The sequence below is a fragment of the Paralichthys olivaceus genome, chromosome 13, assembly GCF_024713975.1.
Source record: "Paralichthys olivaceus isolate ysfri-2021 chromosome 13, ASM2471397v2, whole genome shotgun sequence".
NCBI lineage: Eukaryota > Metazoa > Chordata > Actinopteri > Pleuronectiformes > Paralichthyidae > Paralichthys > Paralichthys olivaceus.
Window position 1 is genome coordinate 20,992,013 of NC_091105.1, and position 13,714 is coordinate 21,005,726.

At 39.1% G+C, this 13,714-nt stretch overlaps 1 protein-coding gene across 1 annotated transcript in view; it reads right to left on the bottom strand.

Annotated features, from left to right (window-relative positions):
- The window catches only part of LOC109632023 (myelin basic protein-like), a 48,369-nt gene that overhangs the window by 19,795 nt on the left and 14,860 nt on the right, over nt 1–13,714 (bottom strand). The window contains exons 2-3 of the mRNA XM_069537764.1: nt 10,572–10,630; nt 868–946 (exon numbers count right to left, since the gene is read on the bottom strand). Coding sequence (XP_069393865.1) covers nt 868–946; nt 10,572–10,630 — 138 coding nt within the window. The remainder of the gene's footprint in view (nt 1–867; nt 947–10,571; nt 10,631–13,714) is intronic.

Here is a 13,714-nt window from a genome sequence, read left to right on the forward strand (position 1 = left end):
AAAAATAACAGCGTTGAACTCAAGTAGCATAGTGCCAACATACAGAAGGCCTTTGTTGTGCATCAGACTCTGCCCTCATCTGCTGAGCTGTAGTATTACAAAGGAACTTTTTAACCCCTGCCCTTAAATACCCAACACATCACAATGAACGTGAATGAACTTCTCTAGGAGCAGAACTGTGACAAATGAAATGTTGGGGTGCGTGGAACACTGACTTCTAACATTTTCCCATAATAAGGAATAATTACAGTCTCACACACAAACCACGTTTCATTCATCATTAAGAGCGATAGGTCAGACTGTTAACTTCAGTCCAATGTTGCACTGCAGGAGTTACTGTTTTCACGAGGATTTAATGTTCCTCTAATTTCACGGAGATACATTTGACATATATGATTTCTACCGAGCTTTAACACTAAAGCATTGACAAGAAACACATCGAAGAAAAGCTAAACTTTCATTTCACTTTTTTTGGACCAAAAACCCTATTGATTATGACATCTTAAACAACTTAAGCAGTCAATCATGACCATCATAGAGGGACAATATTGTGATTGCATATTCATATTAACTGAACATGAATGCTCTTCTGCACAAACCCACATTCAATGATTAAAAATTGAGCACAGAGGCTCTAGAGGCTGGTGCAATTTGAACACATCAGGGATTTCACACCTGAGGAGTCATCAGTCACAGAGAGCAGCAGGAGACATTCTATTAATGGTGGTAAGTCTTCTCAGGGTGGAGAATTTTCCTGATCATGCTTACTCTCTTTGGGTTATTATTTAAACAGCTCAAAAGTCTAAAGGTCTGATAAATATCAATATGCATGTAAATTCAGATTCCAGGCGTGCTTTGAGCTCTTACCAAAGACTTCGTCTTGTGATTCAGGTTCTTCTACTGCTACTGCTGCTGTCGGCGCTGCTGTGGGTTCAGGTGTTGAAGCCTTTAATAGGAGCACAAAAACAGATTTAAGAGGTGAGGCGCTGAGGTACCATGGCAACAGAGCAAAGAAAAAGACGGACACTGCAGAGAGAATGAGAGAGAGAGGCAGTTACAGCAGTTTAGGCTATTAGGCTTTATAATTACAGCAGAATTAGACTCAGACTCATTTATTTAAAACTCAAAAGAAGCTGCTATGAATTTTGAATCATATACTATAAATATGATTTGCTCATTCTGATGCCAGCTCTGAACTGTGTGTGGTTCATCAGTGGTCTTCATCAGGATTTTAGACAGGTTTCCTGTAATTTCTGATTGGTCTTAACCTACAATTCATCATTTATAGACATTTATGGATGAATGGATGGATGTACAAAATGTAATTGTGAAATGTAAATGTAATGAAAGTTTGATCAACTCAAATGGGGCGGTTCTAGCTGCTATAGTATCAACCCTACAACAGCTAGTAAAAGAGATTAGTCTCCTTACTGCTAATTGTCTTCAAGATCCATGAATTATTTCCTGGGAATTCAGTGAAACAGTTAAAAAAAACACAAAATGTTGAAGAAAGTGGAAAAGTGCTGAATTTGCCCCAGGATCCAGATCCATGACCTTGCCTGACCCATACTGCATCCTTTCACCAAGTTTTGTGGTAATCTGCCCACTGCATACAAACCAGTAAACAAAGGTCAATGAGATGTAAAAAAACAGAGGGGATATTTGAAAAGTAACAATCTGCCATTAGACTACATGTTATCATTTCCATCTTGAGGTAAAATGCTACAATAAGCATGTGCAGACGATAGAAAAAGATTTACTGAAATTGTAAAGTCAACTCAGATGTCACAGTGCCAGGTGGGAAAAGAGCCCCAGCTCTCTCCTTCAGGGGGTGATGCTTTAATTAAAATGTTTTGCATGATCACACCCATTTAAAATCCTATCAGTTGATAGTTAAAGTTAAAGTTAAGGCTCCAATTATCTACAGTGAAACATTTCAAACTTTCTTAAGCTGCCACGAGAGACGGCTGCAGGGAAAGAACCTGTGTGACACAAAAGTTCATAGATGTTTGTTCTGTAAAATGACAGTTTGGCAGCAGTGGGTTATGAGACTGGCTCAAAATTACCAGATTAGCTGCAATGAAAATTAAAAGCACTGCAGGGGTGATGTATACCCTCTGTATATACCCAAAACAAGCAATGCTAGCTTTATTACTATTTTACTGATGCCATTCATTCCTACCATATGATCAACCAATCAGTCAATCCATCAATCAGGAAAACAATCAATCACGTTTTATTTGTATAGCCCCTGTTTTCAAATCACAATTTGTCTCACACACACACACACACACACACACACACACACACACACACACACACACCCTGTTTGAAACTACAGAGACTACTAGAGAGTAGTAACAAATGTCTGTTTTTTAACAAGTCTTTTGGATTTGAAGAACTGATTCTGAAACTGAAACTCTTTGGCAGATTAGGTTACGTTTAGAATCTATGAAATAAAAACCTGAACTTATCTGTGCTGGCTCTTCAACATTTCCACTCCTGAGTATGTCTGCCAGGGAATCAACACACTTATCATTTTAAGGTCTTGACCTTCTATGTAAAGTGCCTTGAGATAATGTATATTATGATTTGAATTGAACTGAATTATTCAAAAACTGTGGGCATGTTGCTCAACATTAAATGAGCATACAGGAAAGTGCATGCAACAAAGTCCTGGCAGCTGGAGGGACGTGGACAAGTGTGGTGAGCAAGCACTTACCATTGCAAATCATACAGAGACCAGCAAGTGCCGAGTGCTTTTGAAAATGTCTTTGTCCTTACAATCGCATAAACAAATTATGTAAATACTTTGAAATAAAGGGATGTGTTATCTCTTCATATCAGACAGCTCTAACATTCGATTAAGATTTCACTCTTCCTACTATAGAGTGTGATTGTTATCTTAAAAGACTGGCCTCATGCCTTTACCTTTTTGGAAGAAGAAGTATGATATTGATAAATATATAAATATGATTTATTGATACTGAAACACACAGTGGATGGCGGAAGAAGTTTACTTTTACTGCTATTTACAAACTTTGGCAAGAAGACATCAATTCATCAGGTTTCCTAAAGCTACTTTTAAGTAGGTTATAACAGGTTTTTTTATAAGACATTACATTGATGGTTGTATTAATATGTACACTGGTTTGAAGTGGGAAGTTCTCAGCTGACGTGCACTAATCAGGATTTACACACATTACACACAAATCACAATCAAATTTCTTATTTAGTTATTAATAGAATTTAAAAGTTATAGAGAACTAACTTAGAGCAGGAGCATCTAACCAGAGACACGTATATAAATAGGTTAATAGTACTTCTATACAAATAGAACGTGAAGTAGAAAAACATCATTTGAATTAAGAAAGCAGATATAAAGTAGCAGGGAATTGGCTGAAATGATCAGAAAAAGAAAAGGGTTGATCCAGATCTTAATCATCAGCAGAGAGAGCATGAGATGTTGGATTTTTGTGGACTGATAAAGCTTAGATTATCATTGTGTTCCCACAGTATACTGAGCATTCAACCTTGGATTCACACACACCCACACGCATAGATACAGGTGTCTTATGTCTCTTTTCAGCTTTGTACATTTTGAGAGTGTAGAAAATCAGCAATGGAAACAACAAATCCACATTCCAGGAGCTGATAGTAATGGTTGGACTGAAATGAGGTGATTCATGAGGATTTGCATGTAAAGGGACTTTCTGAATGATTTGCACTTCAGAGATACAGTGGAGTCCAAGAATCTGAGATGGGAAAGCAGCCTCAGGCACTTGAAGTAAAACAGTTAAAATATGAACCATATTTTGAAACAATAACACTAAGACTAAACAACAATTTGGACCCATGCGCTGCAAACCATTCACCTTTCAAACTACCATTAGCTTGTTTCTTCCAATTATTGTCTTCCACTGCATCTGTCCGTCACTATTAACTATTAACAATGGGTCGATGGGAGAACATGGAGGAGAAGAATAACAAGCATCCACTGAGGTCGATGCTGGAGAACGTGAAACATCATCTGACCTATAGCGATAAAACCAAAATTTCATATGGTGATAAAGCTTGTTTCATAACCAGATAAAGATACATAACACCAAGTTTTATGCAAATTCAGTGAATAAATAGAAACACAGTTTATAGAGAGGCCCACTGCTTATTACACTTCATATAATATTGATAAAAAAAAGCTAATTATGCAAGTTTGACTGTTAATTTCATGTTAATGCAAAGTTTCAACATATGGTCATGCTTTGAGCTTAAGCTTCATTTTTTATCTTGGTTGGTCAGAGTCGTTTGGAATGACCCTGTTCTGTGACACGTTCACGCTCCTCCATGTTGGCTTGTGTTGCCTTTATGCTGTTGCCTTAATGTTTTTTTTCTCAATGCACATTATATATTGTGATACTGCACAGCCCTTGCCTAGGCCTGTGGGATGTAAAGGAGATGACAGAAGTGGATCACACTTGCCAATTATTCATGTTTTTCTCAAGGCTCCTGCTATTCTCTGTCCTCGTCTGACATTAGAGTTTTCTAAATCAAGCCATATTCCTCTGAACTATAGACCACAATCACAGAAATGTATATAACCTCTTTAATGCCGCTCTATTTCCAGGATCCACTCAGATGACAGTCAGTGGGTGGATGTGTCTCTCATGAACCACCTTTGCTTTTTGTACTTATGAATTGTCTTGCAGGTCAGATCAGTGGGTTGTATATGGTCCAGAGGCAGAATGGTCCCCACCTCTGCTCTAGTGACTTCACATGTGCTGATGTGATTGTGAGAACTGACTCTTTATCATTTGTACTGGTTACTAATCCCCTGAACACCTCCTGTTAATATATTGTTATTACAACACTGAAGTCCGCAGTGACTTTCTCCAAGTCCGTAAAAATCCAGGAGTTGATCCCTCACTGGATTCACACACAACAAAAAAATTAAAAAAACAAAAAGAAAACAAATATCTCCCATTGAAAAAGAGATGCCACACGCATACAACCACACAGAAACTGACGAAGATGTCACGAGTGTTCGTGGCAATAAGAGCTGTGTTGTCAAACAAATCACATGATCGCCACAGCAGGGTTAATACATCACTTCCTGCCTCTGTCTGCTGCTCCACCTCTCACCTGAATAATGCGGAGGGTTTGTTATTTGCTGTAGTGAACGCGTCTGAGCAGAGAACCCCCGCTGTGTTGTGCATGTGTGAAAGGTGAACTCTGGGTAAAGTCTGTAGCCATTATGAGTACACAGGAAGTATTTGAACAATGGCAGAAGTTTTTGAGGAGAGACTTTGCGTCTTTGTAAGAAACGACGGGTATCTATCGACATGTTGTTACCCAGTCACAGGGACTTTCTTAAGAGGAACATTCTCGCAACCTCCTCCACTGTCGAAATGTTTGTTGTTGCCAGAAACTCTTGACTCTGCCCTGCCCTCTAGGGGATGTATTGCTTAAATACCATAACAACGTAAAGGACGCATGGAAGTATGTGGACGGTGATGGTAACATATAGTTTGAAATGGGTGTATACAGGCAGCATAACACCCTAACTCCTCACCTTCAAATGGGAACATGTAACTTTAACAGCCAAGCCATTATTCTAGAATAAATTACAGCTTGATCTTCCAGCCGGACTCAGAATTTTAAGTTAACGCACAAATATTAGCTTGATGAGGTAGATTGCAGCTGAGACAGCTGTCATTTCAGACAGTGACTGATTTGTACCTCCGTCTAAAATGAAGAATCTGCTGTTTGGTAAGATTTAAAGTGGTTAATTCACCAATTTACACTGTACATGTGCCAGGTGGAAAGAGAAAGTTTTAACTAAGTGCTGGAACATTAACAAAGACAAGCAGGGCTTAACAACCACTCACTTACAGTGGCATTTTTAATGTCTTGAGTGTAAAGCTGTGTGAGAGCTATTTCAAATGATCTTGCTTAAAAGACATGGGGGCTAATGTTTGTGAGCGTGCATTCAGCTTGTTTGAGGGGTGTCTCAGGCTGCCACACTCAGCCAAGGTGGTTTCACTCAGCTCCTCTCAGCCGTCTGATCCTTACATTCGAGTAGAAAGAGGGGAAGAAGAGTGCAGTGATTTCAACACCTTCCAGGGTTTGGCTGATTTGATACTTTTCAAAGGAACCCGAGTCCCTCTTCCTGTCTTGTTCGGGGACAGGAGCAAGCAAAGGAACCCTTCAGTTTTTCATCCTGTCCACACTTCAGAGATGTAAGACGAATGGAGCATGTGCATTTCATCTCACCTGTCCACGAGACATAAAAAGCAGGAGACACGGTGGGGCCTGGCTGGATCTTCAAAAGGCTGCGTTTACATTGTAATAATGTTACTCATATTTCAAGATGACAATCTTATATCTTTGTTATTCAGCTGTATGGAAGTAATTAAGTTTTGAGCCAAACTGCCACAGGCCAGAAAGATAACATTCAGAAATTGAATGGTACTTTTGTGTAAGCCTCTCAAAATCTCATTTTTTCTGCATTACTGAGAGAAAACAACATGATGTTAAGGAAACATTCTTCAATATATCATAACTCAGACAGAATGAGGAAAAAGCTGATGTGTTGAATCTTTACTTTAAATAAACTTCAAATATTCCAACAACGAACAGAGTCCGGGTTTCTATGTTGTGACTGTGTGTATCAGGGTCACATGTGACTGTCTCTTCAGACAGATCTCACACAGAGGAACAGTAGAGACGGGACCCTGCTGGGCTGGTCTCAATACATAGAGTCCTCTAATTGGCTACAAGCTGAGCCTCAAGCTCCCTCATCTGGAGACTCAGCCTTCATGTCAGAAGTTTTAAAACTTTAATTCTAACAGACAAATAAATTGAACCTGAAAGGCTGGTACTCGATTAATTAAACCTAAAAAATGTATCTGTGATCATTTTTGATGACTTAATATTAATATATATATATATATAAGTATATATAATATTAATGTCTAACTTAAGAAACTGCGGCATCTTTCAAAATATGGACATGTGTTAAAAAATACTGAGACCTGGGACCTTGACTTTTGACTTAAATTGGCAATAGCAACTGGAAGTTAAAAAACAAGACTATAAATGGAGCCAAAGCTAGTGAGCAACATACCTTTAAGTACTGTACTTGAAGTATTTTGTGTGATTTCCTACATTTGAAAATATGAATTGCACATAATCAAATGTTTTGTTTGTGACGAGGCAGATCCTTTGTTATTATCAGCCAAAGTGTGTTTGATAAAAAGGAGATACAATATCAAATGACTGAGTTTGTAGAATCAGATGTGTGACTGGGTTGATTGTCTACCTTTTTGTTTATTTATTGAGGAATTTTCAGGCTTTACGCAAAGCGCTGGGTAAATCTGGCAAGATCTGAGCATACAACACAACATGCCTCTGTCTGTAATTCAGTGTTGGCACGCCATCATCCAGAGGGAGGATAAAAGAGGATTCATATTTTCTTGATATCTTGTTATAGTTCTCCCCTACCATTGCGGATACAGTATATTTCAGCGATGAATCCAAACCAATCAGGAGGTCTAGTTATAGGGTGTGAAATAACCATGCCGACATGCACGTAACTCCTGACATTTTCTTGAACTTTTCAGGAGGGGCTGTATGTGAGAATGTAACTGACAGAGTCACATGCTCAGGACATTTTCCATAATTTCTCCTGCCAGCCCCCTGCTAACATGTGCACCAAGATCCAAGTTAGTCAGAATTGTCAGAATTCAGCAGTAAGTGTGCATGTTGATGACGTTTCTAATATGAGACAGACACATAACTGAAGAAAAAAAAGAAGAATGCAAATAATGCATGCAGGATGAAAAAGAGGTTACAGTCACTAGAAGAAAGCGAAGAAGAACTTGGAAAGACAATCAGATTTAAAAGTGTTTGGCCTTAAGGGCCAACATCGGTGTTGATGTATTTTGAAATCAAACCGCAGCAGAATTTATACATCATGTCCTGCCTCCTGCATGCTCTACCAGTCGCCACCCCTTGACTGAATGTTCTGAATATGTTCCTGTTGTTGTGAGCAAGTCTGATCAGAACAATCCTCATATGTGAAAGGGAACTTCAAAACCAATCTGTGGCCAGTGTTACAATAATTCCAAGTGGAATTTATGGCTGTAAATTATCAGCTGTATGAACATTTCAGGCACCTGAGACAGAAACATTTTGTCAGAGCCTCTGATGAGAATTGACAAAGGCGATGTGGGTACATTTCACCCTTCCTGATATGATAAGGGATTGGGAGCAGGATCACGACTCAGTCAACAGCATCCAAACACAACCTCCCTGACTATGTCACACTCTGTTCCTGCTCCACTGTCACTATGACAACTGGGTGGTTTTGCCAGACCTGTAAATTGACTCTTATGTCACGATAATCAAGCCCAAAGAAAGAAAGGGAAAAGGAAATGACAGACACAGAGGGACACTCAGCTTAACAACAAAGCTAAATAAATCAAGCGGCTTCGGTGCAACATGCTGCCCTAACACCTTTCCTGTCAGCTTCACACCCCTGCTCCTGCTCGTCTTCTCCTCAGGTTGTGCTTGGCAGGCGAAGGAAATACATCGCCTGAAGGATGAGCCCTCAGCCTCCCTGCTGGTCGGGGGTCTCTTGTTCCCCAGCACGCCAACATAACCCTCTGCCCAGAATAGGCACCCTCCAGGTAGTGAGACCATACAGGCAGACGCTTTATATACTATAAGCCTCAAATGCTGACATTTGTTTTGTTCTTTCTCTTCTTCCTTCACCTCCTCGCTTGTCCTTGCTCACAGTCTGGGGTTAGGGTCCTTTCACAACAAGCTCGTATCCTCTTCAAATCTGATTGCAGCCCACACCATAATAGGCCAAACCCATTATATCCGCAATGAAAAGCTGCGACAAAAAGGGACTTAAACGAGGCTGGGGTTAATTACACAATGTCATTAAATTACATTACTGCCCTGGTTTACACGTGGTCCTCCTCTGTGTTCGGCACACAGGAGCAGCGTCTGTAATTTCTGCAGTCATGTCACAGAAAGATGTGTCGAAAAAAAACTATCTCTCAAGCATATTTGCTCCCTTGAATTACAGCACTCTGAGAGGCAGGCAGTTTTTATCAAGCAGCTCCAGGGACACAAGAGTACCTTGTTTGTAATTACAGAATCGGACATCATTTTTCACTAGACTCTCCATCTTACTTCCCAACTGATCACACCTTCTGTTTAGTACCACTTTGAAGGATTTCTTTTTTTCCCCCCTTAACTTTACAATATAAACTCACAGTTACCAGCCTGATGCTCTCAATGTAATAATTACTCTTGTTCCAACACTTATTGGGAGTAGAAACTATACTGTAACTGGAGCAAACACAGTCCATCAACCAGCATAACACCCTCGCTCTGTTTGAGACTAATCCACTGTGTAAAGCATCTGATTCAACACATTACAGGATGCAAGAGCACTGAAACATCAGTTTTACACTTTTCATTTGTGCCCTGATAAAAAGACCAAAAAAAATGGACTTCCAGGGCAGTGAAAGTGCTGTAGTGAAATAATGATTTGTAGGTACAGTTTATATGGATGGTCAATTATCTGTGTCAGACAGCTGAACTTTCCAGATGATCATGGAGCCATTAATGGTTACATGAGGTGTGTGCCTGGCTTTAGTGTCAGCCCTGATGGACACAATCATCTATTTACTCTCTCTAGTCCATATGGGTCCCGTCGCAGATGCGCTGTTGCGAAGAGACAGTTGTGGTTTTTTGAAGGGTTATTATAGGGCGACACTCAAGAGCCATGGAGAATAATTGTGCATTGGTGGCTGCCATGACAACACGGCTTAATTAAGAGTGGGATGCTGACAATTACAGCAATGATTGTTTTGAAATGCAGCAAGCAAACTATATAAAAATTTACCTACGCAGAGATACTTCAAAAGCTGACCTTGCAAAATGTGTCAGAGTGCACGATGTTCATAATACAATCCATCATTTATGTTAGCGCGCAAAAGAAAACCCCCAAATCTGATGTTTTTACAATTACTGAGAATAAAAAATATATAATAATTAACAATCTAAGAAATATACATTATGTAATTTGTAAATGCATAATATATATATGGTCCTTTTTTCCTAGCAATTGTAAGCAGTTGCTTCCTCAAGAATAAATCACTTATCACATAGAAAATACTCTATCCATAGATCTTGGAAATAAATACACTGTGTGTGAAGAAAAGTACATAAGGAAATGTTAACCTTTTAGCTGAGTTATATAATGTGCCTTTTTCTAAAAACATTCAAGACACACGCATGCTGGTGTAATACTCAGAGTGAAAGCACAGTGAAGGTAATAAATCAGTGTGAGTGAAGGAGGCTGAGCTTGTCTGGAACACAGTCCAAAGTCCTGCTGATAAAGGCAAGTGTTCACACTGATAACAAGTTCTCCAACACATGCTTCATTCCCACATCGCGAAATGCTTACACATGTGCACACATCTCAACATGTTATTATCACTCCTCATGCACAAAACAAGACATTAAAGTTGCTACTGCACAGCAAGGACTCTTACCATGATGTCTGCGGTTGACTCCTTCTTTCCGAGATGCTGGCCCATGCTACTGACAGAGACTGTAAGAAAAACACAAGATAGCAGAGTTTACACCAGAGGAGGACTGTAAACATTGTATTATGTGAAGATCGTTTACTCCTCCTTCTCTCTGAGCAAGAGAGGCTACCTTTTAGCCAGTGTGAGAAAGTGTATCATCACACGAAACGATAAAAACACTGGGGTATCAAATGCTCATGAACTGTTTTATATTGAATGGTACAACAATTATGTGTAACGCAGACTTCAACAGGAAAACCAACTAAGACATATTATACTCATATTCAGATTTATAATTTTGATTTATATTATTCCTTGAAAATATTTAGATCCTCTAATGTTCAGAAAACTCATCAGTTTCCTCATACTGTCCATTGCTGCAGCTCCTCTTTTCAGCCTCTGTGTGAAACACACCTGACTTTTTCAGGCCCCCCCCTCCAGATAAAGCCCAGTCTGCTCTGATTGGCCAGCTGACTCACGCTGTTGTGATTTGTCAATTGCGCATGTAGGAAATGACGCCATCCGCTTTTGTTTTATCTGGCTTTGTTAGGGGGAAAACCAGAGTAGGTGCCTGACGTGCATTATGCAAATGTGGGCCATCATTGTTACATGACATCATAATGGTGCAGGAGTATTAGTCGGACTACTGATGACATGTTTCAGGGACTTCAGGAGTTTTTTATAATGTTACAAACATTATATATATATATATATATATATATATATATACACACACTATAAGAAAGAAAAACGGAAAAAATGACTCTTAAAAAATATTTCCATATTCAATTTTTTTAATTTCCTATTTATATATAATAGCAAATCCAGAATTCACTCACTCGATGCATTCAAGTTACCATGGTTTAACTTATTTCTTCACCTGAAAAGCTGATCAAACTCATCAGATGGATGTAATATGCTGTACTTGTATCTTTTGAATTTAAACTAAAATTGCACAACTCATCTTATCACAGAGTATCACACAGTCCTGTGGTTGGGGTGTTTTGCTTTCACACCACAAACAAAGATCGCCACTTAGAAATGGGCCCAGACCCTCTGTTTCAGCTGTCCCGTCGTTTAGCCCACTCTTGATTTGATTTAAAGCTTTCACACCAGCCAAAACCAAATTGAATGAAATCAGCAAATACGCCCCATTTCGATTGAGCTGAAACAAACGCAGCAGGTGTGGAAGCACCTTTAGTGAAAGTCAGACCCCCAAAGTATTTAGACTGACCCCGATTCTGAATGCAAAGCCTGTCCTGTGATCAATACCACGTCTTAGCCAACACTCTCCCTCCACTGTGCCTTTGTGCATTCATTAGAATACTTTGCACTAATGCTTTGTTGTGTGCTGCTGTAGCATGCCAGTAATTAGCAGATTCTTCATTAGTGCCAACAACTCTGAATCAGATACAGTTCCCCACAGTCCATGAAAAACTTCAAACTTTTGATTATCCTCACCTTTACCTGTTGCTCTGCTGTCTGACTAAATGTGAGCTCAGCCACATGTCACACTGTGTTTCCAAGAGTTTACATCAGACTCACATGTTGCATAAATATCTGCAGCAAACTGACTGACTCCAGATAACAGGTGTATAGAGTCCTGAAAGGTACGCTACCATGAGGCAAAGCAGAGCGGAGGGAAGTCACAAATGTCTGTGAAGTGACAAGAGGACATATAGTCATTTCACAGTTCACAAAACACATTAAACAACCAAGCAAGCATGTTTAAAATGCAACGTAAGAAGTCAATGAAACTAGTGGTTATTAAACAAATGCTGAATAGTGCATAAAAATATCTGCCTCTTTCGTTTCAAATAATTTCAGCATCAGCATGCAGCTTTGGCTTTTAGAGTTTTGCGGCCACCAAAACTACCATTCATCATCTTTGAAGCGTCTACTACTTCTTTTCTAGTTTTTATTCATTTTATATAAAAATAGTGCAGTCCCTGTGCCTGTTGGGAATGAGCTGATCTCTTGACCTGAGTTAATATATAAGCTATTTCAATTGCAATTGAGACATCTTTCAACCTAAGTTCACAACTTAGTTCTATAAACTCAGTTAAAATAAAGCCTTAAAATAAACATTGTGGTTTTACTTTGACAAATACATTAAGAGGAAGTGATTCTATTAAAGGTGTAGTTGCCATGATGGAGATCAGCACCCACGACACCCATGAATGTCTGTCAGTCCAATACGGTCAATAAAAAAGTATTTAACTATCAAAATGATCTGGGGGACAGAAATTTTAGCATTTTAGCCCAGAGGCCGCTGGTTACTGACAGTGGGTTACCCGAGGACGTAGAAGAGGACAAGCTCAACTAAACAGTTAAGGGCCTGTTTATTGAATGAATCGTGTGTCAGATTCGAAACAATCCACATTGATTCAGGCACAAGCTTCTAACATTATGATTAGATTCATAGGCTGCAGGAAACGTTTCAAAGCCAACTATGTTGACAAATGATTTCAATAACTTAAGAATACAGTATGTGTCAGAATTGTTATTTGAATTTTAAATGCACCTCACATGCAATATTCATAGGTCAATCAGTCCAAACTATGCTAATATATACTTTGAATAATTATTATCAAAAATGTATCAAATGGTATCAAACTGCTAATTCATGTTCATGTGTGAATATATTTTCTTATGTAATGGTCAAGTGAGTTTAATTGAAAATAACACTGTGCACAAAGAGGCTCACACTGAATAAAGACTAACCACAGAGATGTGTTATTGCATCCACTGGCCTCTGAACAGGGAGCACTGGGGTGCACAGTTCACCACCAGTAGCAGTTTAAGACCTCAGAGAGGAACACAGGTCATTAAAATGCAAGGAGCTTAAAAAAGATTTTGTATCACAGCAACATGGCTCTAAGTAAACAGCTCTACCCATAGGAGCAGAATTAAAAAAGGAAAAAGAGAAAAACACTAAGAGCATATTTAACGAGACGAAATTATCCCAGGAACTTAAAACCCTCCCTCATCTAAAGGGAGTGAGTTTCTCAAAATCTGCCTCATTATAACGTGATGCATCGACATCTCTTGGGCTGCCGACGCTTCCTTTAAATACTAAATCATCCTGTAATCGATGTTTCATATTG